General features: G+C 41.8%; 1 protein-coding gene across 2 annotated transcripts; it reads left to right on the forward strand.

The window, feature by feature from the left end:
* The first annotated feature begins 1709 nt into the window (after positions 1 to 1709).
* On the forward strand, positions 1710 to 18429 carry LOC145433885 (uncharacterized). 2 transcript variants are annotated; one of them, XM_080311138.1, is made up of 5 exons: positions 1710 to 1725; positions 14515 to 14683; positions 17542 to 17620; positions 17710 to 17830; positions 18090 to 18429. In XM_080311138.1, the coding sequence occupies exons 2-5, from the start codon at positions 14517 to 14519 to the stop codon at positions 18203 to 18205; spliced, it is 483 nt and encodes a 160-aa protein (XP_080167264.1). In that variant the 5' UTR covers positions 1710 to 1725; positions 14515 to 14516; the 3' UTR covers positions 18206 to 18429. The 2 variants fall into 2 exon arrangements, with proteins under 2 accessions (XP_080167264.1, XP_080167263.1); XM_080311137.1 differs by lacking the exon at positions 1710 to 1725 and adding an exon at positions 13523 to 13710 and having other exon boundaries at positions 14517 to 14683.
* The last annotated feature ends 8785 nt before the right edge of the window (positions 18430 to 27214 follow it).

Here is a 27214-nt window from a genome sequence, read left to right on the forward strand (position 1 = left end):
ATTTTTGCAAAACAAAATGAGGATTTGGTATTTTGTGACTGTGGGACAACGAAACTACTTCGGACAAATTTGAGGCGGCAGCGGAAGCGACAGAGGCCTCCAACCCTTTTCCGAAGAGACCCACTATCGAAAAAATATAGAATCTGAAACATATTGTGACATTTCACGTAATGACATTTTTCCCATGCTTAGAAACGCAGTATTTTGAATAGGAGTGTCGTATGGTTATTAGGGATGGTGTGAACCTCTGGAAGGTTCAGGTTCGTGTGAACGCGAACCATTTTGAAAGGTTCTGTGTGAACACGAACGTGAACCTCGTGACGTCACACGACGTCATATTGTTAATTCCAACCCTATCTTCCAATGAAGTGATAGCCTATATTAATGTACACGATACCTAGCGAAGACTCGGTCCACATAATGCCACAATGCTGAAGTACATATCGGCGTTTTAAACGTCGCTTAATATATCAACAGCGGTAATCAAAGGATATAATAATTGCGTAAAATCAGTATATTCCGTCGCTTTGCCAACAATTTCGACGAGGACTTACCAAGGAATATAAGCTTACGCCTTAACGGTCTTAGCCAGACCGGGCAATGTGTTCTGAGTCTGAGCATTGCTACTTTGATATTGAGCAGAGTGTACAACGGGTTTCAATACTCGCTACCAATACCACAAACAACAACAAGTTATGCAGCAGTAGCAAACACCTTAATCGCACGGATTTGGTTTTAATGATACAGTAAAGATATGAAGTCAAGATTGACCCCGTACGCCCGTTCGATTTTTTACATCAGAAGACGATATCAATGTCATTGATTGATTGAATAAGCATCATTCGCTGACTACGTTTATCGCTCGTGATATTGTGTGATTGCGGGTCAAGCTCACAGCAGATAGTCACTAAATATTCACAAACAGAAACTGGTTATTCCGAGAAAATTTTTGCAACAAAGCAACTAAAACTTTTAAGGTTGTCAAGGTGCATGGTGCATGCTCGTTAAGCGTTGATTTTTTATGCTGCCAGCACCATGCATGGAGTGTCCCGCAGTTGAAATGCAATAAATGTGAGCCAAAGATCTTATAATGGAGTGAAAATTACAATTTATCAAAAGGTTCACAGTGCAGAACCTACCAAGGTTCTGTTGTGAACACGAACCTCTAAATTTCCGAGGTTCACACACAGAACGCGAACGTGAACCTCACGTTCACACCATCCCTAATGGTTATTCTACAAAACCCAACAATTGTTTGGGCGAAAAGGATTTTAGCGCACTAGCTGAAATCAAAACAGAGGAAAATTATTTTCTTTTTACTGAGACACTTGATGGCGTAAACCGGTAGCCCACCTGTGGCACATCTAAACAAAATATTGGTACGTACTTTCATTTTATTTTTTTATAACAATTTTTAGTTGGTTTGTGCGGAAGAATTTACATTACAATACAAATATACATGTAATTAGATCTATATCGTAAATAGAATGTTATCACTATTCTTGAGTTACAGCACTAATGCTGGGGACATTCTTTTTTTTTATCGCATTTACAACATCCATGCAACAAAACGTAGGCTACTGCAGCGAGAGGAGTAGCACGATTACTCCACGCACGCACTGGGAGCCCGAAACTTATACCACCAGTGTCGGAATGCATATAAGCGCCAAATTGTGACCTTTCGTCATTCTTTTCCTGCACGTAGCGCTGAAGCAAGCTGATTCGAGATGAGCAACGTGTTCTGGGTTGATACCAATCCATTAGTATCATCTCTCGATGTGCTCGATTCTAGGCTGTGTACTTTGCGGTCACCCACAGATGCGGACAAAAGACCCGAGGGATCCTAATTTAATATGCTCGTATAGGCTACTGTATTTTCTTTCTCATCCGAAGCTGACATGTGCGGACATGATTCCTTTTGACATTAGGTGAAGTAGAGTGATGCTGATATCGCAATAGCTTCACTTGTTTCCCCATTGTCAAGTGGTGGCCTATCGGTTAACCTTATTAGAGTCGGCGTTCATCTGACTGTTGCACAAATCGAAATGGTGGTAATCAAGAATCAAGATGAATCTTCATCAAAGATGTAATAGACTAGCCAGAATAGAGTATTGATTTGATAGAATTATTGAACGCTTGCGGGGTTTCTTATCGCTGCATGTGTTGATTTTAGTAAGGATCCGAAAAAGAAATTAATTTCAATATTTAATTTAAGGTATAGAAATTGTCATTTTGGTGCCGGCCATTACCACACCACGAGACACCAAGACATGAAGTTTGGAACAACATGTGACTTCCCGAATGATGCTGCCAAAAACATCGGCTGCGAGAAAACATTGGTCTAAAACAGTGGTTCCCAACGTGGGCGATATCGCCCCCCAGGGGGCGATTTGTCGGTCCAGGGGGGCGAAAATAGCCAAGGGGCGATGGGGGGGCGAAAACGGACGAAGGGGGTGATAGGGGGGCGATGGCGCGTTGAAATATCTATATTGGCGTCCATGACCGTAACTGCCACACCCAATCCCCCAATTGGGATGGGGGGCTCGAGCTCGAAGGAGGCCCACAATTTTTTCGTGAATTTTCGCGCTGCGCGCCATTTCGTGGTCGAAGATTTCTTGCTTATTGGATACCTTTCCTCCAAGAAATAATACGCATGAGTTATAGAAATGGGCATCTCGGCATCAGCCATTATCACAAAATGACGCATCAAGACATATGAAGTTTCAGGCCATGTAACATGCGACTCCGAGAAGTGTGTCAGAACGAGAAAACCTTGTCGAAAAAGGACTGCCTTTATGCTGACCGACTTCGACATATAGACGATATACATATATATTTAATTGTCCATAGGCGCCTAAATGGGTGGCGCCAAATGTTCCTGTCATGGCAATCAGAACCTCACAAAAAATGCCATCTCGCAGAGAAAAATTAATTGCAAGTACAGAAATATCAATTTGAAATCGTGTGCCTCTTTTAGTTTAGTACGTATGGTCGATTTGAATATCTTTTGACATAGCAGACAGGCCACGAAATGTCATTATGTAACGAAGTCATTATACCCACTGGTCCGCCCGAATATGTTCAATTATTATTTACGGTCCCTACATTTTCAAAGACATCTCACTCAGCTTTACCGGTAAATCTGAATACATGAGCAGAGAGAGGATGAAAAATTGACGGCAATAGATATGCAATTCATGATCATATTGACCGATTCAATCATGAATGATAGAAATTTTTCGCGCTTCGCGCGAATTAAGCCGCCTGACTAAAGAGTCCACCAATTAGTGCTGAGAAGTAGCGGTAAAGAGGTATCGGGTGAGTTGGGTCTGAGGGGGGCAGAAGTCTGCTTTATCACCCTATGGAGGGGGGATCAAGACCAACGTAGTGGGGGGGGCTGACGAAGTGCTGTTACGGTCCTTTCGGAATGAAGTCGGAGAAATCCCCTTTTTTGTTAGTCAACTCACCAAAATTTAGCAGGAAAAGTGTAATTTCGAGTTCGAGCCGAAAAGTTGACCTTTTTTCTTAGTCAACTCGCCGGTGATTTCAGTCTGTATGCCCATTTTTCGGTTCCCAATATTTGGGGGGCGATGATCGGTGTGGAGTTTGAAAAGGGGGCGATGATTCGAAAAAGCTTGGGAACCACTGGTCTAAAATGACCATTGCTTGTAGGCCGAGACCTTAAATTGTTAATTGTTCATATAGGCGCTTAAATGGTCGCCAGTTAAATTTGACAGTCATGACATAATCATGCCACTTTGGAAGAATTTTTTTATCATAAATTCAATTCGTTTAGGACAATAAAACATTATTTCTACTCCCACACGGATAGAAACGCTGAGTATTTGAACATCTCTGGTTATATTTTACACAAAGCTGATGTCATTTATTATGATTCCTGACTTGCCGAAGCACGTACCGCTTTGTTCTAATCTAGGCTTTCGTGAGACGCAGCTGACACGGAATAGTTGGAGAATGAATAAATGTATTTGTATACATAGAGGCGGCCCTCCTATCGGCAGAGAATCGACTGCTCCAGCGTTATGATTGTCGATTCGAGAACCTGGGATAAGAGAGTCCGGCAAAAGGCTCTGGCGCTACGAAAACATATCCTAATTGTGTTGAACTAAATGCTCGGGTAAATAGCTTCAGAATTGTGCGCAACGAACACGTTATATTACTGTCAGTGACAATTCAGGTCAAGTAAATATCGCAATTTAACGAGTAGAAGATATGATCCGATTCACCGTACAATCCGACTCGTCACCGTACAATCCGGCTCGTCCCCGCACGTATATTAAATGAGCAATCGACATCGTGATTTCTGTTTCTAACATATGGTGGCAATGGTGCATCGCAAAACATACCCCATCTCCTGTAATTGTTAAATTGGATCGAGTCACTGTCTTCTTTCGTGCAGTATACAATCAAAGGATATACAACACGTCCTTCCTGTGCATGGAACAGATGTTTATTATCGCCTTGTTTGCACGGAACTCGGGGCGAATCCGTGATGTGCCACACTCACTTGCGTGTGCGGGTAAATCAACACAAAGATAACGTTTCAAAGCATGCTTGCAGGTCCGGATGTTTGCAGGCCGTTCGTTTATTTTCTTCGGTATTGTAAGTCATTACTCAACAAATGTTATGGTGTGTGTCGAGCTATTCTTATAACATTTTAGACCATTGGTTCTCAACCGGGGGTCCAGGAAGCATTTTCTGGGGATCCGTGAAGCCGTGGGGCATCGGCACCACTTTCAGGCGAATTTGAGCCGGCATCGGATGCAGCAGCGAATGGATCATGAATACCATCTTTTACATTACTATGGGGTCCATCTACGCAACAATAATCTACAAACATAATAAGATATAACATAACTTGCTCACAAGTAAATAGTGATTCAGCCATTTTCCAGCAGCGCGGAAAACTTTGGTACGTTTGCCTTACATTAAATACATAGCATAAAATCTTTGTTGGAAATGGCATAATAGCGAGGCATTTAAACTAGGGATTGCCAATTCCACTCTTATATTTCCGTAAGTACATAACTTCTGTCTAAAGCAGTGGTTCCCAACCTTTTTCGACTCATCGTCCCCTTTTCAAGCTCCACACCGATCATCGCCCACCAAATAAAATAGGCATACAAACTGTAGTCACCGGCGAGTTGACTAAAAAAGGTCAACTTTTCGGCTTGGCCTCGAAATCAAACTTTTACAGCTAAATTTTCGTGAGTTGAGTTAATAAAAAGGTCATTTCTCCGACTTGACTCCAATATAGCCGTTTTCACGCACCATTGCCCTCCTATCGCCTCATCGTTATTTTCGCCCCCCTAAACCGCGAAGGGGGTGATATCGCCTACGTTGAAAACCACTGGTCTAAAGTAATGTACACGATACTGAAGGACGACTCGGGTCACATTATGATGCAATACTCAAGCATCACCAAATTTATCAACTGTAACAAACAAATTCCCAGGCAATTTTTGAATTAGGGCGCTGGAGAGAAAACGGTCAAGAATCATTGCGCTATAGTTACCACTTGTTAGATATCGGTGAAATTAACTTCCAATTTCAAGAAAGGCAAAGAGTGCACACTAAGTTCAGAGTTTTATACAATTATGTACCAAAAAGTAGTTATTCACAGAACGAAAACGCCAATGCGGAGACGTTATGTGCAGTTTACGTGGGAATTATATTAGTTGCACAAATCTATAATTGAAATATCTATGGTGGCACTGCTGTGTCACTTTCGACCCAATAGATCCCCAGGCATGGGATAGGAACCGGGCTCGCGGTTTAATAATAACGAACCAAATTCCAACGTCCGCGTTTCTAATTAAATATCTTGTATTCACAGAGGTGGTCAGTAACGAAGTACTTCTACTTTTTCGAAATACTCAAGTAGTTTTTCGCAACTTGTGGTACTTACTCAAGTAAATCTCATTTTCGCTACTTCTACTTCGTAATATTTTGTGATCTACTTACTTACTTTTCGCTATATCAGTAGTATAGTAGAAGTAGTATAATCCTCCAATTTGAAAGAGAGACTGTTTAAAACATGTTTTATTGCTATTTTATTTGTTTTTAGCCATGACGCCACGAATATTCAACTGTGATGTCACAGTTGGCATTGACAATTGAAAATGTAGGGTAAATATGGCTCGGCTCCTTCGACGAAAAGGGCTTCCGGTCACTGTGATAAACAGAACTAAAATATCTTTAACCAGAACTACATCGATATGCAGCATTTTTACTGCCGGCAGCCATCATCATCAGAACACCCTATCCGTACCAATGATCTATATCTTCGTGCAAAAGTTGTTGAACCGTTGACGATTTCGAGGGTTCCAGTCACCCGACATCGTATACGTCGATTATTTTAGGTGAAAATCGTCCATAGGTTCGTACTACATGGTTTTTCAGACGTACTTACATAATTATGGCATAATTAGACAACTTTTAAAAAATGTTTTTTTAAGGCATTTGTTTAAAACACTGTTTAAAACAGAAGTCTCAAACTCAAATGTGCTCGCGGGCCAATTCCTACTTTTTGATGGCGCCGCGGGCCGCAGCACCAATAATAGGGGAATTCAATGTATTTCCAAGTAGGCCTTATTTGACGGGACCTTGCTGACTGACATTCTACAGTAGGGTTGCCATACGTCCGGAATTTCCCGGACATGTCCGGAATTTCACTGTTTTTACTGCGTCCGGGAGGAATTCCAGAAATATGCCCAAATGTCCGGAATTTTGAAGGCTTGAAAAAAGCTCATAATTTTTTCGTAAATGAACATAAACAAGATTGTTTTAGGGCAGATTTATGAAATTTTTCTTCGCGCTGCGCGCGATTTCGTATCACATATCTTCGTGTGGATATCGGGACTACCACCCTCTCAAAAACTGCGATTAAAAATAAAAAATAGCAATTATTTACAGAAATAAGTCTAATTGTAATCGCAATTACAAGGTAACGGTATATTCATAGAGTCAGTTGAGGCCGTTTGGATGCTTTATTCAAAGATAGTTTGCCTTTATTCTGGGGTTTACGAAGAGGTTAAACGCAATCAGCTTCCAAAATAGACTGCGAGTATAAATTTGGGCAAATTTGCCGACCGCTAATTAGTAATCAGCTGGGCAACGCCAAGTTGGAAATGGAGTCGCGACCATAAAAGGTTGGAAATCACCGGATGTGCGGTGTTGCAGTGCGCACCGGCATGAGGCTGATAAATAATCTTATCGGTGTGACATGATCATGACGTACAATTACGCTACTTGCATTTTCGAAGTCATCATCCTCCACCAGCTCGCCCGCTAACTCTGATCATGTGGGCGGAGAGAAGATCAAAATTATATAATAATGTATGGAAGAACCAATATTATTGACATAATTCCACAATACGCGAGGGAGATAGCGTAGTGGTGACGCTAAGGGCCCACAAATCGTGCGGCCCCGGTACGATTCCCGCCGGAGGCCTATCTGGTCTCCTTTTTCAACGCCGTAAAAAGCCTAGAAAAAGATCCGACGACAGAAAGCACTCACAAGGAATAGAAAGAACTGGGCCGCGGCTTCATAAAATGCCATCATCGAAAAGAACTGTGACGTCGGGCACTATAGGCCTATCTGTTCACTACAACGCATTGTGTCTTATCGCATTGTAGGCTACCTTGTGTGTCTTGTTCAGATAAAAAAATATCGCAACGATAAAGTATTATCATTATCGATATTGATTATCGATTATCGAAGAGGATTAGTTCTCCGCACTCTTCTGTAATTCATTCAAATCATTTACGACCAGATGCATATAGCAAGCCCCTAGAAGTTGCATCGATTACCGTACGGTGGGCCGATCAGTGTTTATTTGTGGGGGAGCGAGGTGAAAAAATGTGGCTTCGGCCGTGGTTACAACTTACAACACACAGCCACATACTCCTGAACCGGATCGTGACCACCTTTAGTCGGTAGACAAAGCTTTGCTGGTGTGACGTCATAATGATCGAAATGTGCTCATAACTCATTTAAAATCCGCTAGTGGGCGCTAAAGAGCGTCCGGAATTTGGGTCACAAAAATATGGTAACCCTACTACACGCATCGTAAAATTGTGATTTAGTATTGTGAATTCACGCCTGGCATGAAAAAACATAACATTTTTTAGATATTTCAGTAAAATAGTTGGTGTACTTGGCTTAGTTTGTCACAATAATTAGTTATACACATCATGTCATAGTAGAAATGCATCAGGACATCGTAAAAGCTGTCGCGTTATAATTTTGCAGCTAACGGACGTTTGACGTGCCGCAAGGGAGGAATTTTACAAAGATTGATCTGATATCAGAACATGATTGGGAGCAGTACAGCCTAATCCGGGTCTCGGGATAACTAGACTATTAGTCACGTTATTACCAAGGTCAAATTAAATCAGCGTTATATTTACCTTTGAATATTTGAACAGATCAATAGCAACTTGAATATAATGATTACTGTGCAATAGCAATAGAAATGTCCAATCGATGAAAAATCCATTTGTGTTACAGCTGTGAAGCGTAGGCTACGACCATTTTATACTCGTCACAATAATTGAATATGATAACATGGATAAATATGGTCTATTCATGATAACACAGGACGTAGCCAACTATACACCAAGAGGGCAACATCATGCCAATGGTTGCCATACCCAACTGCTTATAGATATATAAATGAGCTACGAAACGCGACCTACGACCTTTCGATATTTTACTATTTTCCATACCAGTTTGATAGTTTGTTGCGTCCGTGCTTGCACAAAGTCACGGCGGTCCGCGTCACAATAGTCCTTCTCTTTTTGTATCTTTTGACGCAACTCAACTCGCGCCCAAGTACAAACCACAATTTTCAGTACGAATCATTAACATGTTTAACCATCATAAAGAATTAATGTCACGTAATAGGTAAACTTCCACTGCGTTGTAATTGTAACTTTAGAAACTGATGTAAGTGAAGTTTGATGAGTAGTTTCTGGCTTCTGGAGTAGTTTTAGAACGAATTTTAAGTTCTCAAATTAAAGTAAATGGTAGTTAAATATTGACGAATACTTAAAAATCCAAAATGCCGTCGCGGGCCGTGTGTTTGAGACCTCTGGTGGTTTAAAACATGTTTTAAACAAGGTGTTTTAAAACATGGTTTGTTTTAAACGCAACCCTACTCAGGTCTGGCATATTTGATAGCGCCATGATCTTTTCGGTCGATAATGATATTTGGACGACGTGGACGCGCGTGTGTTGTACTTGTGCGCTTTTGATTCTGAGGTAAAGAAGTCATTGAAATATTCATGGCTATATGACCGCAGTAGAACTGATACATAAACTTGGCGTTTTTTAATTTCCGCATATCTTTTATGTTTAGGACACCGAATCTCTTCAGCAGCGACTTGTTGGATGGACAACCAGGCGCTTTTGGGGCCGTAGCTATGATATGGAGTACGTTATGTTGTAGATTTGCAGCGACTCGAGTGCAGTTTTTCAGGCAGTCCCCCAACAGAGGATGCCGTATTGTAACTTCGACTGGATTGAGGATTTAAAGAGTATCAGAAGAACCTAGGCTGGCATGAAACGTCTAAGTCTGTAGAACAGGCCACGCTTCGGTGATAATTTAGTGTCTAGGGACTGAATATGACACTTCCAGGACATGTCCTAGTGCAGTAAGACCCCGAGGTATTTGGCATTTTCCGTGTTGGAAACGGGCTGACCAACGATATTAACGGTTTTTTTTTTTAATTTACTGTCAGCAATTGGGATTTCGAGGCGTCTATGCAATGGCTATTTTGGGCCTTCCTCTCATGCACTTTGGGCATTTGGTCACTAGTTAGGGCATCCAGCTCTGCCGTCGAAGCTGCAGAAGAGAGGAGGTGAGTATTATCAGCGAACAGTGTGGTGTTCATTGAGGAGGTTTCAAAAATGTCGTTGACATATAAGGTGAAGAGGACTGGTCCAAGTACTGAGCCTTTGGGTGCACCACCGGTCCCCAGATGATAAGACGACAAGGTATCTGAAATTGCAACCATTTTTGGCGTCCAGTGAGGTAACTTTTCATGAGCTCAAGTTGTGGGCCCCGAAACCCGTAACGCGCCAATTTCGAGATGAGAATATTAGGATCTACGCAGTCAAACGCTTTTTTACATCAAGAAATATGCTACACCCCACATTTCGCTTCTCTGAGATATCATAATACTGTTCAGCCACTGCTAAGAGAGCATGTGAGGTTTGGTGTTTGTTTCGGAATACAAATTTTTTGAGGGGAAATGACTGACATTTTGGCGAGGAATGAGGATAGGCGCGAGAGGAGCAATTATTCGAATACAACTCTGATGCATGGGAGAACTGATATCGGACGGTAGTTGGTGACATAAGTTATATCTCCAACTTTGTGTACCGGGACTACTCTGGCATTTTAAATAGCTTGGGTAGACACCACTTTCTATCATGAAGTTTAAAAAATGGGCGATATACTGTCCAACGGCTACTTCGACTTTGTATTTGGTCGTAGTTTCAAGCACAATAGACTGAGAGATATCGATCTCGCCTCTGACCTGACTGACACGGGTTTTGTAATAGTAGAAGCAATATTAGTCTAATATTAGGGTATACGTTACAAAAATATTCATTGAGGTGATTCGCCATGACCGCGGGGTCTGACAGTCTGTCCCAGTATCCGGATTTACGATTTCTGAAACAAAATTATCGCCCTTTATCCGGTTATAAAGAGAGTTAAGTCCTGACCAAGTTTTATGAGTGTCCTTTTTGTCTCTATTGAAAATTCTCTCATTGTATTTTGCTTTTGCCTTGGAAATGAGATGCGCGGTGCGATTCATAAAACGGCGAAATCTTTCTTGTTCATATTCTGGGTAGTTCTTGTTGTCTATTCGGTTATCCCACCGATTTCGTATGTAAGAGCACGAAGTAAGAGCACGAGGTAACATTTCGGAATCAAACCCGCGAGCGATTTGTAGGCTTGAATCCAACCCGCGACGCTATTAGAGTTTGACACCCCTGCTGTATGTTATGCTATTGCTACCACAGGGGTCACCAACCATTTTGAAACCAAGAGCAGCTACTTCTTCGGTATACTGATTAATACGACGGGTTACCAGTTACTCCCGCCGTTTATCCGTGATCAGTTGGATATCCTCATTTATATTTAGACATTCAGAGCACTGGGCCGGGTTTCCACCCCTTACCAGGTACAGATTACTCTCTTTCCCCGGGACTTACACCAGCGTCCTCAGGCTCAGTTGGGTTGCCGCACTGCGCGCCGAGTCGCCAATATCCGCGTCTAGACTCGGGAAAATCAACAAGATTCGCATTAAGTCTCCGCATGGTCGAAAACGAGCAACAACCCGATCGAAATCTGCGTCCGTATGTTCCTTGAGATATACTGGCCCATGATCAGCTGCAGTTCATATGAAACCCTCATATTCTTCGATCTTCAAATATCTCATTTGGATATTTCCTTCAGCTACCGCGGGTGACTCATTCGGTTCTCGCGGGCGACCGAACATCCGCGGGCACCACGTTGATCATACCTGTGCTGTGCTACATTGACACTGATCATAGTGAAAAACCGATTTGGATATATCTGCTACATATACTAGCTCAAAATCAAATTATACAGTAGCTAACACTCCAATTGGAACGATTTGGTTTTCATGATACAATAAACATATCTAATCCAGATACGCTTGCTAGATTTTTTGGGAAGCGATCCATTATTTATAGCAATGTCATTTGTGTCAATATTTCATTAGTTGAATAAGCACAATTCGCTGACTACCTGCATGGCACATGTAGTGTTGTTGTCTGCAGTATTCATGGTGTGTTTCACAACTACGATGGTCATTCACACCATGCCGACAGTCTTTAATATAATTCCGCATCTGCCGACTTGTAGCAAGGTCCTTTACTAGGCTGCTTTTGTGACACCGCTCACGCGGGTCGGATGACGAGACGCAGCCTAAATTAACCCCTATCACATTAGATGGGATTCTGGAGTTGAACTGGGTCGCAGTCGTTCATACCATTAGGCTATCTCGCCACATATAGTTTATTTCGTTGCTGATGTTGTGTTATTGCCGATCAGCCTCACAGCGGAGAGTCACTAAATATTCACAAACGGAAAGATGAATATTTCGATCAACCTATTCTAACAAGCAAATAAAAGTTTTGAAAATGATACGGTTCATGCTCGATCATACAGAGCGTGGTCCGACGACGAAATAAATAAAAAAGAATTCAACTGAAGATGCTATAATGATGTGGATAATTGCAATTTAGGGAAAAGGTTTACAGTGCAGAACTTACCAAGGGTTCTTTTGTGAACGCGAACCTCCCAATTTATGAGTTTCACGCTCCGAACGCGAAAGTTAAACTCACGTTCTCACCATCCGTAATACATTTACTATAAATCTGAGTTTAGATGTTTCCATCACCTTATTCACAAATTTATATGTATATAAATTAAATTTAGGCGTCAGGTGTCAGAACATAACTAACTATAATTCAATATACTAGTAGCTTGTTGCGTTTCTGCTTCCGTGTTGGTACGGCATAGACATAGTAGTCATAGTGACGACTGACGACACACACTCGAGCAGTGCCTTCCAACCTGTGGAATGGTAGGGTACGCACTTATGCGGATGAAAAAATTGTAGTATCGATGACAAACGTGGAGCGGATGAGTGAGAATGAAAATCCGGATGGGTGCAGATGAAAATCGTCAATATTTGTGTTTTTTTAGCATAGAATAATTCAAATAGACATAGGATATTCAAGTGCAGTGCCCCCCTAACTATTGTCGTTGCGACGCATATGTCAAAACTTGTTTGAATTACGACGCACCACGAATCCTAGATTTTATAATAATTTTCTCTGATTCGTCTTATTCGAAAGTGGGTGTAGTGGCAGGTATATAGTGTCCCGGCACCACAGCGATGAGCGACATCTTAATATTTATGTAATATTTTTTGATTTCTTGCAAAAAGATTTCTTCGCGCTTCGCGCGATTTTCTATGAAAGTTTTTACATCCCCAAGGTCACTATGTTTGGTACAGTAGCCAATACGCGAGACACGCAGAAAATATGGCTTGATCATGAAAATGAATCGACCCTTGTATTACATAATCTGGCTTGAATTCATGATAGGATTTTTCGACCGGATTTTCTGGATAACACCGTCGAACACAGTTGGGATGCTTTAGTTTAGGGCTGTGCAACGAGCGGGTAGGGGCCTATGAAGCACATTCATTTCGAGGCCAACCCCTTCTGCGTGGGGACACTAGAGAACCATAGTAGCGCAATACTGTAAAAACAGACTATCGCAGTAGCCGCTGTAGCACAGTAAGGCCATTGGCGTCCGGCATGTCATTCATACAGCGCGCGCACGACACACTTATACAACATGGAATTATACATACATGTCATTAGATATATATCGTAAATAGGATGTTATCACTATTCTTGAGTCACGGCACTAATGCTGGCGACATTATATTATCTTTTTATATCGCATTTACAACACCCATTCAACGATACGGACACCAGCCGGTGTGCTGATTACTTCGCTCATGCACTGGGAAACCGAAACTTATGCAACCAGTTATCGGACTGCATATAAGCGCACATTTGCGACCTTTTGTCATTCTCGCCCTGCTCGTAGCGCAGAAACAAACTGATTCGAGGTAAGTAGCCTAATGTGTTTCTGGGTGGGTATCAATCTACCGGAATAATCTAAGCTGTGTACGTTGCAGTTACCCAAAGACAAGTACATAAGACTTCAGGAATCCTGATTTTATATCCCGATATTATATCCCCTGTATTTTCGTTCTTATCCCAAGCTGTCCTATGCAGACGTGGTTCCTTTTGGTATCAGCAGAAGTAGACTGATGCTGATATCGCAATGACTTGACTGGTTTCGCCTTTGTCAAGTGACGGGAAAGCGGTTTGCCTTAATAGAGTCGGCGCAAATCACACTGTTGCACAAATCGTAATGGTGATGATCAAGATGAATCATCATCAAAGGTATGATAGACAAGCGGAGAAAGTGCCGAGACGCTCAAAAATATAAGTTCAGCCGGTTTCCATTTAATTTATCCGCTTCACGTACCGCTTTCCGATTTGATCGTTTTATCAGCATGTTTATAAAAACGTTCGTGTCAATGAAGCTTCACATAGACCTACTGCAATTGCTATACACGCAGTTACACGAGGAAAGCAGTCAACTTGCCCAGCACCCCCCTGATTTACGTTCGATATGTTTCTGGAATAGCCACCGATACAATATCACCCCATCTAGTGGGCAATTGTTTTCCCAATATATGAAATGAGAAGTAGGAATCGATTCGAGTGGCCGAGTTGAAAGTTTTATATATTCTGCCATGAGCTGGTCGGAGTCGGTTCTTGGCCTTATTTGACCGGCATGCTGTAAAATTCCCTGATCCGGTCTATATGATAATCTGCAGAATAGACATCTCAGCTTTTTTTTCAGATGAGAATTACTCTTTCGTTAACGTTGCTCGTCATCCTCGCGCTTACTGTGGACAATGGTGGCGCTTGGTGGGGAAGAAGGAGGAGGAGGCGGAGGAGTGGAAAACGTGGTGGCGGATTTATCAAGAAGGTCTGGAATTTCGGCAAAAAAGTCTGGAGTAAGCATGGGCAAGTAAAACTTGATAGTTTGGCCATCTCCAATATCTTAGCGTATATGGACGTTTTGTATGATTAGTAGCTCACCCGTGTACAACAACGTAGCTTAAAAACCATGCGTGACAGCGTTGATCCGAGATTGGGATACAGTGAAAATCGCAAGCGCCACGTATAATTGCGAGATACACCATTACAACACCGCTATTGACATCGCTTTATGAGAATTGTTTCTCCTCACCGCACGTGATCCATGTAAGCGGTGCCGTGAAAAACACTAGAAGAGGGCCGTGTGCAAGTCGGTAAATATGGAATCATAATGAAAATATCGACCAGGTGTAAAAGAACCAATGTAGTCGAAAAACCTTAAAGATTAGAACTTGAGCCCAACCGAATATTGGTGCACCAATAATATCGAGTCGTTATCACACATTGAAATCATTATCGGTATCGACCATTGCAGGTGAAAAATATCGGCAATTTTCGTGACGTCACACCATGGGAATAGAAAGTCAGAAAACTATATAATCCTTGAACGATAGACCGGAGATATTGCTATATTTCGTACAGCTGACACTTTCATGGTGTCCAGACGCGACCTTTAGTTTATTTTATGTTCGGGTATGGCAATGGCTGTAAAGCTGTTCAAATGAATGCTCTGAAGTTTTGAAAATGCCCCTTTAGAGGTAGATTGCACCTCTATTGAATATTGGCTGAATATGTCGGGGTTATCGGGGGAGGTGTTAGCAGAGGTGGTCAAAGTAGTCAAGAGAACTACTCAAGTAGAAGTAAAAGTAGCGATGAAAAAGTTTACTCAAGTACGAGTAGAAGTACTTTTTCCATAGGCAACCTAAAACTACTTGAAGTAAAAGTAGAATTGACTGACTTTAAATCTACTCAAGTATGTAACTAGTTTTGAAAACGATCGTAATTCGTTCGCATGGATTGTCAAAAGCTGCAAATTGAGCTAGTGAAAGGTGCAGAGCTTGATTCATATTGATGCATACCAGGACATAAGCATTCGTCCACATCACGGGATGAAAATGATAGTATTGATATGGAAATGCGACACCAATCCTTTGTTTAGAAAATATCATGGTATGGTGCCCTCTCCCACATTATAAGGCCCGTAAGTTTAGTAGAAGGGCAATACGGAGAAGTTGTATCAGATGCGGTGTAAACACCTTGCGCGATTAGTAAACATTAATAAAAAATATGGTGGATCGTAAAAATGCCATATTATGTAGCTTTATTTCCAGAAATTAAAAGCATTACTTCACTTGCTTTTATGCTTCAACATGTAAATTCTCCAGACAAAAGAACTGAAACTAATTGCTGCGAATTGAACGAGAAATACCAATATACTACTTCAAAAAAGCGGGAAATATTGTTTGCGATTCTGCATGTTTTTTCTATCCTTTATTTGAAGACATTTATAGAGGAATCAGTTCGTAATTTTTGTACTCGCTTTTTCTAATCATTGTCATTGTACGCTTATAGTCGAATTGATTGGTTGATTACTCTTTAATTGTATATTCGCTATTGCTATAAATTGCCCTTGTTACTGTTGTCTCGCTCTTCATTCAATCGAGCACTGTTGCAAATCTCGCTTGCATTAGCATTTTAGTATTCTCAAATGAAAACCTAATTAACATTGTTTATTATTCGATTTGGGTTGCTTGATTTTGATTGAATACAAGACTGATACACAAGGTTTGCAGAGTCCAGCTGCAGATTCAGCTGAGCAGACAGGATTCGACGCCTGAAGAATCGGCACTCATTGGAGTGTTGCGTCGACAAAATGTATTTCATGTCTTTTGTCGTGACAATTTCAACGGCGGTCTGCTAAAACAGGTCAAACGCTCATAAAAGTCAAAGCCCACTTTCCAGATTTGAACACGCCATGGACTGCTAGATTGCGATATGATGGGTAAATGCTAGATTGCGAAACAGTAGTTTCAAATGTGATGATGGGCTGTGATGAAATATGTCATATGGGCGAAAATGCGGTGCGAAGGGAACCACGCAACCTGCTACCTAAATAATATTCACTTTCGTGAAAACATATTTGTAACTCCATATCTACTTTGTGTGAAGCGCGACGGAAATTCTGGGTTTGAATTAAATTTTCTTAAAACTGAAAGCTAGAACTACGGGAAAACCACCCAAGAATTCCCCGCAGTTTCTCTTTCAATTGAGGGGTTACACTACTTCTACTTGACAAACTGAAAGTAAGTAAGTAGATCACAAAATATTACGAGGTAGAAGTAGAAGTAGAGAAAACTCTATCTACTTGAGTAAGTACCAGAAGTAGAGTAAAACTACTTGAGTACTTCGAAAAAGTAGAAGTATTTCGTTACTGACCAGTGACCACTTCTGGGTTTGTTTCTTTGTTTTTGGGGTACTCATGGTGTTTGTCGACTACTATGGTCATTTACACCAGGCCGATATTCGTCTTATTTTCCGTAACTGCCGACTTATAGCACGGCCCACCTCTAGGCTTTTGTAAGACACCGCTGACGCGGATGAGGTGGCGAGGAGGAGCCTAGGTAAACCTCCAACACTTAGGTATCGGAATTCGGACCACTTCTGGGTGTTAGATATCGTTTTTATCGGTGTCGGCCCAAAATCCAATATCGGCCGGGCTCTAATCGTGACAAACGTCACAGCACCTCTATCGCTTTATGAGAATTGTAGCATCGTCATCGTGGCATGAATAACTTGTGGTAATATTTGAAAAACGGAATGCATATGCTCTGGTGCGCTAATACTTCTGATATGCGATAGGCACCAAAACAGTGTGTGCGTGATCAAAAAAATGAAAAAACCCACACTGCCTGATAAAAATGGATAACAAACGGTAAATATTTCAGGCATTGGATAGGACCTGCCGCGAAGTCGATATTTGGAAGGAAGGATACGATGGTGAAGTTGAATGCTCTGAAAACGAATGTAGGTTTACCAAGATATATTGTGCTGTGTCACACCTGGCGCGCAGATACTTCGCTACACTGGAAATTATACTTTCTTCTATGTCACAGGACATACAATCGTACGTGGAGTTTATGCAGCTTCTGAAGGAAGACATGGAAGAGAGATTCCCGGAAGAGGACGTGCAAAGCGTCATGGAAATGTGGGATGACATCGCCGACATGCAAGAAGGTATATATGCCATTGCATTTATATGGGTTCATTAATACGGCTGATGATTCGAATTTGAAACGAATATCAGTCGCAGCGATTCTCGTCGATATAAAAACGACTAATATATTCATACGTAACAAAAACAGAATATTTGCTGCTGACACACGACAGGAGTAATCTATATGGGTGCAAACTACTAACTCGCTTGTTAGCGTTTACTTTTTATTGAAAGTCACCGCTGCCAACGTCCAGTCATGTAATTCCATTAATGTTTTAGACGAGTTTGATTTGATCGATGATGTCGACGACAACGAAAGCAGTGACGACGGAGTGTTCAGCTCTGAGATTTTGAGCGATTTGAGCAAGAGAGTCAAGACGCTGAACTTGGAATAAATCGGACCACGCGACGCGCTGCCCACTCAAGATGTGGTAAACTGTAGATGTAAAATCCGCTCTCGGAGTTCCCCAGTCTAGTTGACTGCGTCTTCTTGCGTGGGCCAAGAGCGCCCGTGACATTTAAAGGACACCCATCTTGTACGCAACGCGATTCGCACTTCTGACAACGGATATTGTTGAAACGCGAAATGTCTCAAAATATACACAGAATCCAGCAATTATATACACGTGTCTTCTTTGCCGAAATGTCAGGCGTGATCGGATAACGTGTGGGGGTCATGCATATATATACGACCAGAGTGGGACGACTAGAAACTTGAATATTGAATTAAATTCAGAATTGGAAATAATTATAACAAAAACCAAGTTCACTTCATGTCAGACCAGTGTTCATTCTCATAAACATGAGAAGGGTGATTGCCTGCACACCAAGCTTGGATCAGTTCGCACTATACCTATGGTTCTCAAGCTATTCGTCTTCGCGGACCCCCTGAAGCGCCGCGGACCCCCTCCAGTTTTAGTGCAAATTTAGCTAAATTTTTGTGCAATCGTCATCTGTATTGTGTAAGTTTCAACTGTAGGCATAGGAAAACACCAACAAAATGACTTTACTTGAAAATGACATCATGCTGTGGATAGAGAAATTGGGAAGACTTTTAGTATTACAAAGGGAATTCTTGATATAGCCTACGGCCCTACGCGGTCGTGTCTCAAAAATCCGTGCCGTCGATTTCATATGAATTCAGGAGTGCCGACAAGCCCCTTCCATAATCATAGGTGGCGGCGAATATAATAATACTGTTCAACGCTTTTGACGACACCGCTGGGTATGATCGCAACATATATGGTACCGGACTTGTGAAACAGATCTCTAATGAGCATATTAACGTTCAGCCTAGTAATTTCTATCTAGCAGCCTACCTTGAAGTTATTCAGGAATGACGGTTATGTATAACACAGGAGATTTTTTTCAAACAATTCTTTCCAAAACCCGAGCAAAACATCTCTAAACCGCAATATGTTTGTATCACTATAGGCCAGAGGTCTCAAACACGCGGCCCGCGGGCCGCATGCGGCCCGCGAGAGCATTTTGTGCGGCCCGCGACGGCATTTTGAAAGTTCAAGTATTCGACAATATACTCCAGTGCCACATATCTTTTTTAGATATAAGAACTTGAAGTTCAACCTAAAACTGCTATAAAAACACTGAAATCTCAACAAACTACACTATCACATCACTTTTAAAAGCTATCATGCGGTAGGAGATCAGCTATTACGTCACATTTCTAGTTCATGATGATGAAACATGACCCGTTGATGATTCGTGACTGAAAATATTGTGATTTGGTTTTGTGCAATATTTCGTAGAATTACTCGATTTCAGATTGAGTTGGTGATTAAATAAAAGTGACTCGAGTTGAGTCGAGTTAAACGAAAAAATCGGAGAAGGACTTGCGACGCGGAACGGTGACTTGGCAATACTACGGACTTAACAATCTATGAAACTGTCATGGCGAATAGTAATATATCAAAAGGTTGTAGCTTGCGTTGCGAAGGGTATATATAGCTATCTAATCAGGTCAGTATGGCAACCATTGGCATTATGTGACCCCCGTGACGTTTAGTTGGTTACATGCTAGGTGTTGTCTGATCTTTTTATCCATGTTATTATCGGTGGCAAGTAAGTTAGTAGTACGCGCCACAGCTGTAACACCAATGAATTCATGGGCGATTGGACATTTCAGTGTCCGTAGACGCCTTCGGGGTACAAGCACCACATCATTGGGGACGAGATGCATTGTGGAATTAGGCCTATACGCTGGGGAATATTTCCTTGACCAATTTACTCATCTGGAAAATGGTCTTCGCGCAACGCGCGATTTTACGTGTATGGGCTTTCTAATTTTAATATAGGTACAATCAGGAATTGTGTTGAAAATGAACAGGGGCTACGAGAAATCTTATCGGAAGCACGCGGGGTACGATCGCTAAGGTTAAAAACTAATGCTATTATTATGGCTCAATAATGATTATATTCAAGTTGTTATTGATATGTTCCAATAATAATCGAAGGCAAAATATGATGCTGATTTAATTTGACTTTGGCAATGAAATAGTAACAACAGCCTACTTATCACGACTATATCATAACCCGGATTAGGCTACACCGCTCAAATGCTCTGATATCAGATCAATCTTCAGTAGATTTTAAAATATTCTACATAAAATTTTGGCACGTCAAAGGTCCACTAGCTGCAATATTATAACCCGACAGTTTGACGATGTCATGAGCAATTCTCCCTCTAATTTTTTACGCATCTGGCAAGACTCACCAACTCACTGCGCAGACCTTGCCAGCACTCCGCATTTGCGCACGTGCGCAGCTTAGAGGGAACATTAGTCATGATGCATCCTCTCGCATGATGTCTATAACTCATTATTTGAACAAATTATTTGAACAAATAATGCCGGCATAAAATCAATTTTATTCAAATATTTGAAAATATGATTTTCTTTTCGTGTCAAGGCTGAATAGCACAATAGTGATGTTTCTGGAATGCCTGTCTTCAAGCTCCCGTCAAATAAGGCCTACTTGGAAATTCAGCATTGAATATCCCTATTATAGGTGGTGCGGCCCGCGGCATCATCAAAACTAAGAAATTGGCCCGCGAGCACATTTGAGTTTGAGACCTCTGCTATAGGCTATTGTTGTCGTTTATGATATTCATGATGTTTGTGAACTACAATGATCATTTACACCAGGAAGATGTACTTATTTTTGATTCCGTAACTGCCGACTTGTAACACGGCCCACTTCTCGGCTTTTGTAAGTCTCTGCTTACGCCGATGGGATGGCGAGGAGGACCCTAGATAAACCTCCAAGGTAGGAATTCTGGAGTCAACCTCGGTCGGACTCGAACCCACAATTCATTGGTGTTGCAGCTGTGGACTGTAGGCCTACCGCTATACGCTATCTCGCTAGGATATTGAAACTTGAAAGTAAGAAATTTAAAAATTTGTACAGTAGAATATTTCATCTCAGACGGCCATTCTGTTAATGTGACTCCTGCAGTTTTAGCAGTAATGAAGTGAAACTGTCTCGGGGATTTCTAGAATTAAAACGCTACAAATCGGGCTTTCAATCATTTTGCAAATTTGGAGGTTTCGCGGACCCCCTGAAAACGCTTCGGGGACGGCCAGTTCAGCTTGAGAACCACTGTACTATACAGTCCTCCTGTAACCTTTTCCAGAATGCAAGAATTTAGATTAAGAATAAAATTAGAGCATATAAACAGTTCACAATTTAGAATCCAATTATAATACCGGCATATCTATATAATTAGTTTAATACTGTGCTTTTCAGCCTGTTGGATGGTACGCACTTATGCGGATGGAAAAAAATTGTGCGGACGAATATCCGGATGAGTTCGGATGAAAACCGTAAATTATTGGTACTTATTCTAGTGTGGAATAATTAAAATTAACCTAATAGGAAATTCAAGTGCAGTGGCTCCCAAACCTTTTTCGCTGCAATGCAATTGGAAAACCTTGTTTAACTTACTACGCAACACTGATCGTGACTTTTACAATACGCACTTGTGCGGATGAAAAAATTGTAGTATCGATGAAAAACGGAGTGCGGATGAGTGAGGATGAAAATCCGGATGGGTGCAGATGAAAATCGTCAATATTTGTTATTTGTTTTGGACGTAAAATAATTCAAATAGACCTAATAGGATATTCAAGTGAAGTGGCTCCCTAACTTATGTCGTTGCTACGCATACGTCAACACTTGTTTGAATTACGACACGCACCACTAATCCTAGATTTTATAATAATTTGTCCCCCACCAGCAGTAGGGGATTGATATTTGCTCATTGTAGCTATTACGTAATCAAAAGTCTGATTCGAAAGCGGGTGTAGTGGTTTATTTGGTTTATTTAACACATACAACAGTGGTGTTTATCGCCTATTAAGGTCATGTACACCACGACAATGATATTAGTAATGTTCAGGATCTTTGCTTTCGTATTCTTTCCGGATGAATTCCACACTCGCGCGCTCCCAACTTCAATCTCTCTCTCTCTCTCTCTCACTCTCTCTCTCACTCTTCCATGCATCCGGACTCGTTCTTTACTGCCGACTTCTTACTGGCGCGGCTCATCATCATACTGGGCTTTTAGAGACACTGCTATGGCAGTGAGGTTACACGATGTGGAAGCGGGTGTAGTGACATGCATATAGTACCCCAGTACCACAGCGATGAGCGACATGTTAATATTAATGTAATATTTTTCGATTTCTTGCAAATACAGTTCTTCGCGCTTCCCGCGATTTCCTATGAAAGTTTTTGCATCCCTATAAGGTCACTATTACTTCGTTTCCATGCTCAGCCGATGGTCGGCCGAAAGGCCATGACGCATGCGTTGTACATGTCTGCCGTGTTTCCATGAGCAGACGTAACCCAACCGTGACTTGGCCGAACTAGGTGGGCGAAGCGATCGCGATGACGTTTTTGGCTTACTTATTCAGTGACAATTTCATAATAATCACAAGATTGCGATAAATGACTCGGTAGGAATGAGCCGAGATGACTTGTAGCGGTCATTCAATCAAACAACCCGCTTTGACCTTGAACACGAAGTCCATCCAACATGTGAAATCGTCATGATGAACCAATTGCTTATAACTAACAGAAGATAAGATAAGATGGATAAAAGATGAAAATTGGTGGCATATCTTAGTATGTGGGAGATATAGATATGGGATATCGAGGTCCAATAATTTCAAGCACAGAATAGTAACTTCTCCAGTAATCTACCGGTACTACTGTTTCGTCGTCATGATTCAGACATGAACTTCCAGTGTCCTGTTGATGATTTGCTTACCAGGGGAATGTGAATAAGTTCACCTAGTTTGTGGTCAAACGGTATAGTTTGTATTGTACCCATGCACCAGAACACAAACCCTCGAATTGTGGCAGCAGCGTATGTGATCAGATCGCGAAGATTTCGGTACCCTACGGGTAATTTGTAGCAGTACCAGTACTACTAAATTCCGTTGCAATCATAATTCTTGGTTTCTCAAGGCTTCCAAGATCCGTCCGGAGTGCCGCCATGGTTAATTTGATACGAAAAGTGTATTGTAAGTAGCGAATACCAATTCGCTAATCGAAGACACAGCGCAAGCATGGCCGAAGGGCTAAGCCGAAGGATTAACTCGATGGCCGACGAGTCGGCCGACGTGGGTGTCGGTCACTGTGCGTGTGCATGCGCAACAAAATTCTCTCGTTCGTCGGCCGAGTCTCTCGAAAATGGGCCCATCGGCCGTGCATGGAAACGCAGTATATGTCGGGTACAGTAACCAATACGCGAGGCACGCACAAAATATCATGAAAATGAATCGACCTTTGTATCACATAATCTGGCTTGAATTCATGATAGGATTTTTCGACCGTTTTTTTTGGAAAACACCGTCGAACACAGTTGGGATGCTTTAGTCCAGTGGTTCCCAACCTTTTTCGACTCATCGCCCCCTTTTCAAAATAAACACCGATCATCGCCCCCCAAATATTGGCAACCGAAAAATGGGCATATAGTCTGAAATCACCGGCTGGACCTCGAAATTACCATTTTCCAGTTAAACTTTGGTGAGTTGACTAATAAAAGAGATGATTTCTCCGACTTGATTCCAAAAGGACCGTAACAGCACTTCGTCAGCCCAAACCAATACGTTGGTCTTGACCCCCCTCCATAGGACGATAAAGCAAACTTCTGCACCCCTCGGACCCAACTTCCCTGATACCTGTTCACCGCTACTTCTCAGCACAAATTGTTCGACTCATTAGTCAGCCGGCTTAATTCGCGCGAAGCGCTAAATTTTTTTGATCATTTATGGTTGAATCGGTCAATATGATCGGGAACTGCATATTGATGTCAATTTTTTATCCTCTCTCTGCTCATGTATTCAGATTTACCGGTAAAGCTGCGTGAGGTGTTTTGGAAAATGTAAGGCCCGAAAATAATAGTTGAACATATTCGGGCGGACACGTGGGTATAATGACTTCGTTACGTGATAATATTCCATGGCCTTTCTGCTATGTCAAAAGATATTCAAATCGCCTATACGTACTAAAATAAAAGACGCACACGATTTGAAATTGGTATTTGTGCACTGGCAATAAATAATTTTTCTCTGCGAGATGGCATTTTTTGTGGGGTTCTGATTGCCAGGACAGGAACATTTGGCGCCAGCCATTTAGGCGCCTATGGACAATTTAACATATATATGTATATCAGCATAAAGACAGTCCATTTCCGCCAAGGTTTTCTCGTTCTGGCACACTTCTCGGAGTCGCATGTTACATGGCCTGAAACTTCATATGTCTTGGTGCGTCATGGTGTAATAATGGCTGACGCCGAGATGCCCATTTCTATAACGCATGCGTATTATTTCTTGGAGGAAGGGTATCCAATAAGCAAGAAATACGTGACTACGAAATGGCGCGCAGCGCGAAAATTTTTCGAAAAAGTTGCCTAAATTTCCAAAATAATAATCTATAATTAATGTTAATTCACGAAAAAGTTGTGGTTCCCTTTCGAGCTCGAGCCCCCATCCCAATTTGGGGTTTGGGTGTGGCAGTTACGGTCATGGACGCAAATATAGCAATTTCAACGCGCCATCGCCCCCTATCGCCCCCTTGGTCCGTTTTCGCCCCCCTATCGCCCCCTTGGCTATTTTCGCCCCCTGGACCGACAAATCGCCCCCTGGGGGGCGATATCGCCCACGTTGGGAACCACTGCTTTAGTCTAAGAGTTTTCCACAACTTTTTTCGCTGCAATTCAATTGAAAAACCTTGTTTCACTTACGACGCAACACTGATCGTGACTTTTACAATACTTTTGTCTAGCACAGTGGTTCCCAACGTGGGAGATTTTGAGAAATAAGGGGGCGAAAATACCAAAGGGGCGATAGGAGGCAAGGGTGGTGAAAATGATAGAATGCCCAGTGAAATGTATTAATTAGCACGGCCAAAATGCGCGTAAAGGCGGCGTATTCTGCATATGAATAAAAAAAATGGTAAATTCAATGAAAAGTAGACGCGGAAACCGGTCTTCCGAGGAACTACCAACTCGGAAAAATTACCGTTTTTCAGTAAATTCACCAGTGATCAGACTTAAATAAATTTCCAGAATATATGTAATTTTTTGGATCCGTAAATATGGGGGCGACAATTTGTAACGAGGTTGATAAGGCGGCGATTAGTCGAAAAAGGTTGGAAACCGAATTAATATTTGCGCACTATAATTATTATAAAAAGTCTGGTTCGAAAGCGGATGTAGTGTACAGTGTATCAGCCTGTTTGAGCCGGCGACAGGCTGAAAAAATGACGTGAAATTGACTTCTAGGCTAGACAGACATATTAGTCAGCGATGACTGGGAAAAGGTGAACCCCGCACAGTCTATTCGTTGATACCGGGGTGTCCCGGCCTTTTTACGTTGTGTTGACTACAAACGGCCAACTATCCCGCGTGTCTGCCAGATCCGAAAGATCGGTTTAAAAATAAGTTTGAAGTTACTGTTGTTTTGTCTGTTATTGTAACTTTTTGCCAGCAACTTCGAAAGAAATATCAAAAACTTCATCAAACCTTACGTGTTACTTGGCGACAAAAATGTCCTCTTTAGGAGTTCTGAAAATATAGTAGGCCTAACTAAATAACATTGTGAAAACATTGATGATTAGTTACTTTCCGCTGATGTTCGTGGATGAATTATCTTGAACCTTTTCACACACAAAATTACGCAATCTGCATTTTTACTGTTCAAAAATATTAGACGAAAGGAGAGGTGAGGTAAGGAGGTGCCAAGCCTCATTTGCATGTAATAGTGTAATTCGTTATAAACTAGTGGTGGACAACATACGGCCCGCGGGCCGGATCCGGCCCGCGAAGGGATTTTGTCCGGCCCGCAGACAGTTTTCCGTTTTATATGATAATGTGGCCCGCGGCTACAGCCTGCCGAAATACCCCGCTACTTGCTTACTACGTAAGATTTTAGTGAATATATGCTATTTGCAGCGTGCGAGTGGAGCTTGCGCGTAAGTTCGTCGAAGCGAGAAGACTTGCATTATCGGCATTTACGATGTACTCAACCCTAATATCGTTTGTGGTAATCATGGTGTTTGTAGACTACAAAGGTCATTTACACCAGACCGATATTTCTAATTTTTGATTCCGTAACCGCCAACTTGTAGGCTTTTGTAATACAACGCTTATGCCAGGGGTCGCCAACTCAAAACGGGTCGCGGGTCACTTTTCAAATTTCGTAGATGCCGCGGTCCGCATGAATTTAATATCGAGATAAATAAGGCCACACAGATAAACAATGACGCTATCTCATCACCTGCTCAGCCCTAATGAATTGATATCTTGGTAAATTTGGGGTGCCGGCCTTATCGAACGCCTTGAAATATTAATTAGAGATTGCACCGTAAGTTGATTGATCACAGCATAGTGTCCTATATGGTGTGTACACAAGCAAATCTCACGGCTCAGTGAAATTGGTCTACGTCACACTGTCCCTTTGGTCAAAGGCAATTTGACGGTCATTTTTGACCGGCTTGCCAAGCATTAAAATTGATAAAACTGGTATCAATCGAAAGCTACCGCGGTACTGATTGCGAAAATATAAATTGTATTCTGCTCGTGGTCATGGAACCCCCAAAATCAGCTTAGAATCTTGCATTGTAACGGAGTTTGGTATTGTGACGCAACCATGCCGTCTGGGAACAGGTGAGGGGCAGAGTAAACCGCAAGCGTATTGGCCATTGTTGCGCAACCGATTGAGCATTCACATTGTTACTCTCGTGTGCGCTTGCTCCTGAGCTGCTTAGATGACATGGCTGCGTCACAATACCAAAATGCCGTTACAATGCAACATTGCAGGCTGATTTTTTTGGGGGGGGGGTCCAGAACCTCGAGCAGAATAGAATTTATATTTTTTGGC

Source organism: Botryllus schlosseri, chromosome 2 (genome assembly GCF_051294905.1).
Source record: "Botryllus schlosseri isolate E-star chromosome 2, Bs_hap1, whole genome shotgun sequence".
Taxonomy (NCBI): Eukaryota; Metazoa; Chordata; class Ascidiacea; order Stolidobranchia; family Styelidae; genus Botryllus; species Botryllus schlosseri.

Bases quoted from the DNA above. Each gene is read 5' to 3' on its own strand.
- LOC145433885 (XM_080311138.1), top strand. From the start codon at position 14,517: ATGAGAATTACTCTTTCGTTAACGTTGCTCGTCATCCTCGCGCTTACT. The intron at 17,621-17,709 runs GTAGGTTTACCA...TCTATGTCACAG, and splicing joins TGAATGCTCTGAAAACGAAT to GACATACAATCGTACGTGGA. The intron at 17,831-18,089 runs GTATATATGCCA...TTAATGTTTTAG, and splicing joins CATCGCCGACATGCAAGAAG to ACGAGTTTGATTTGATCGAT.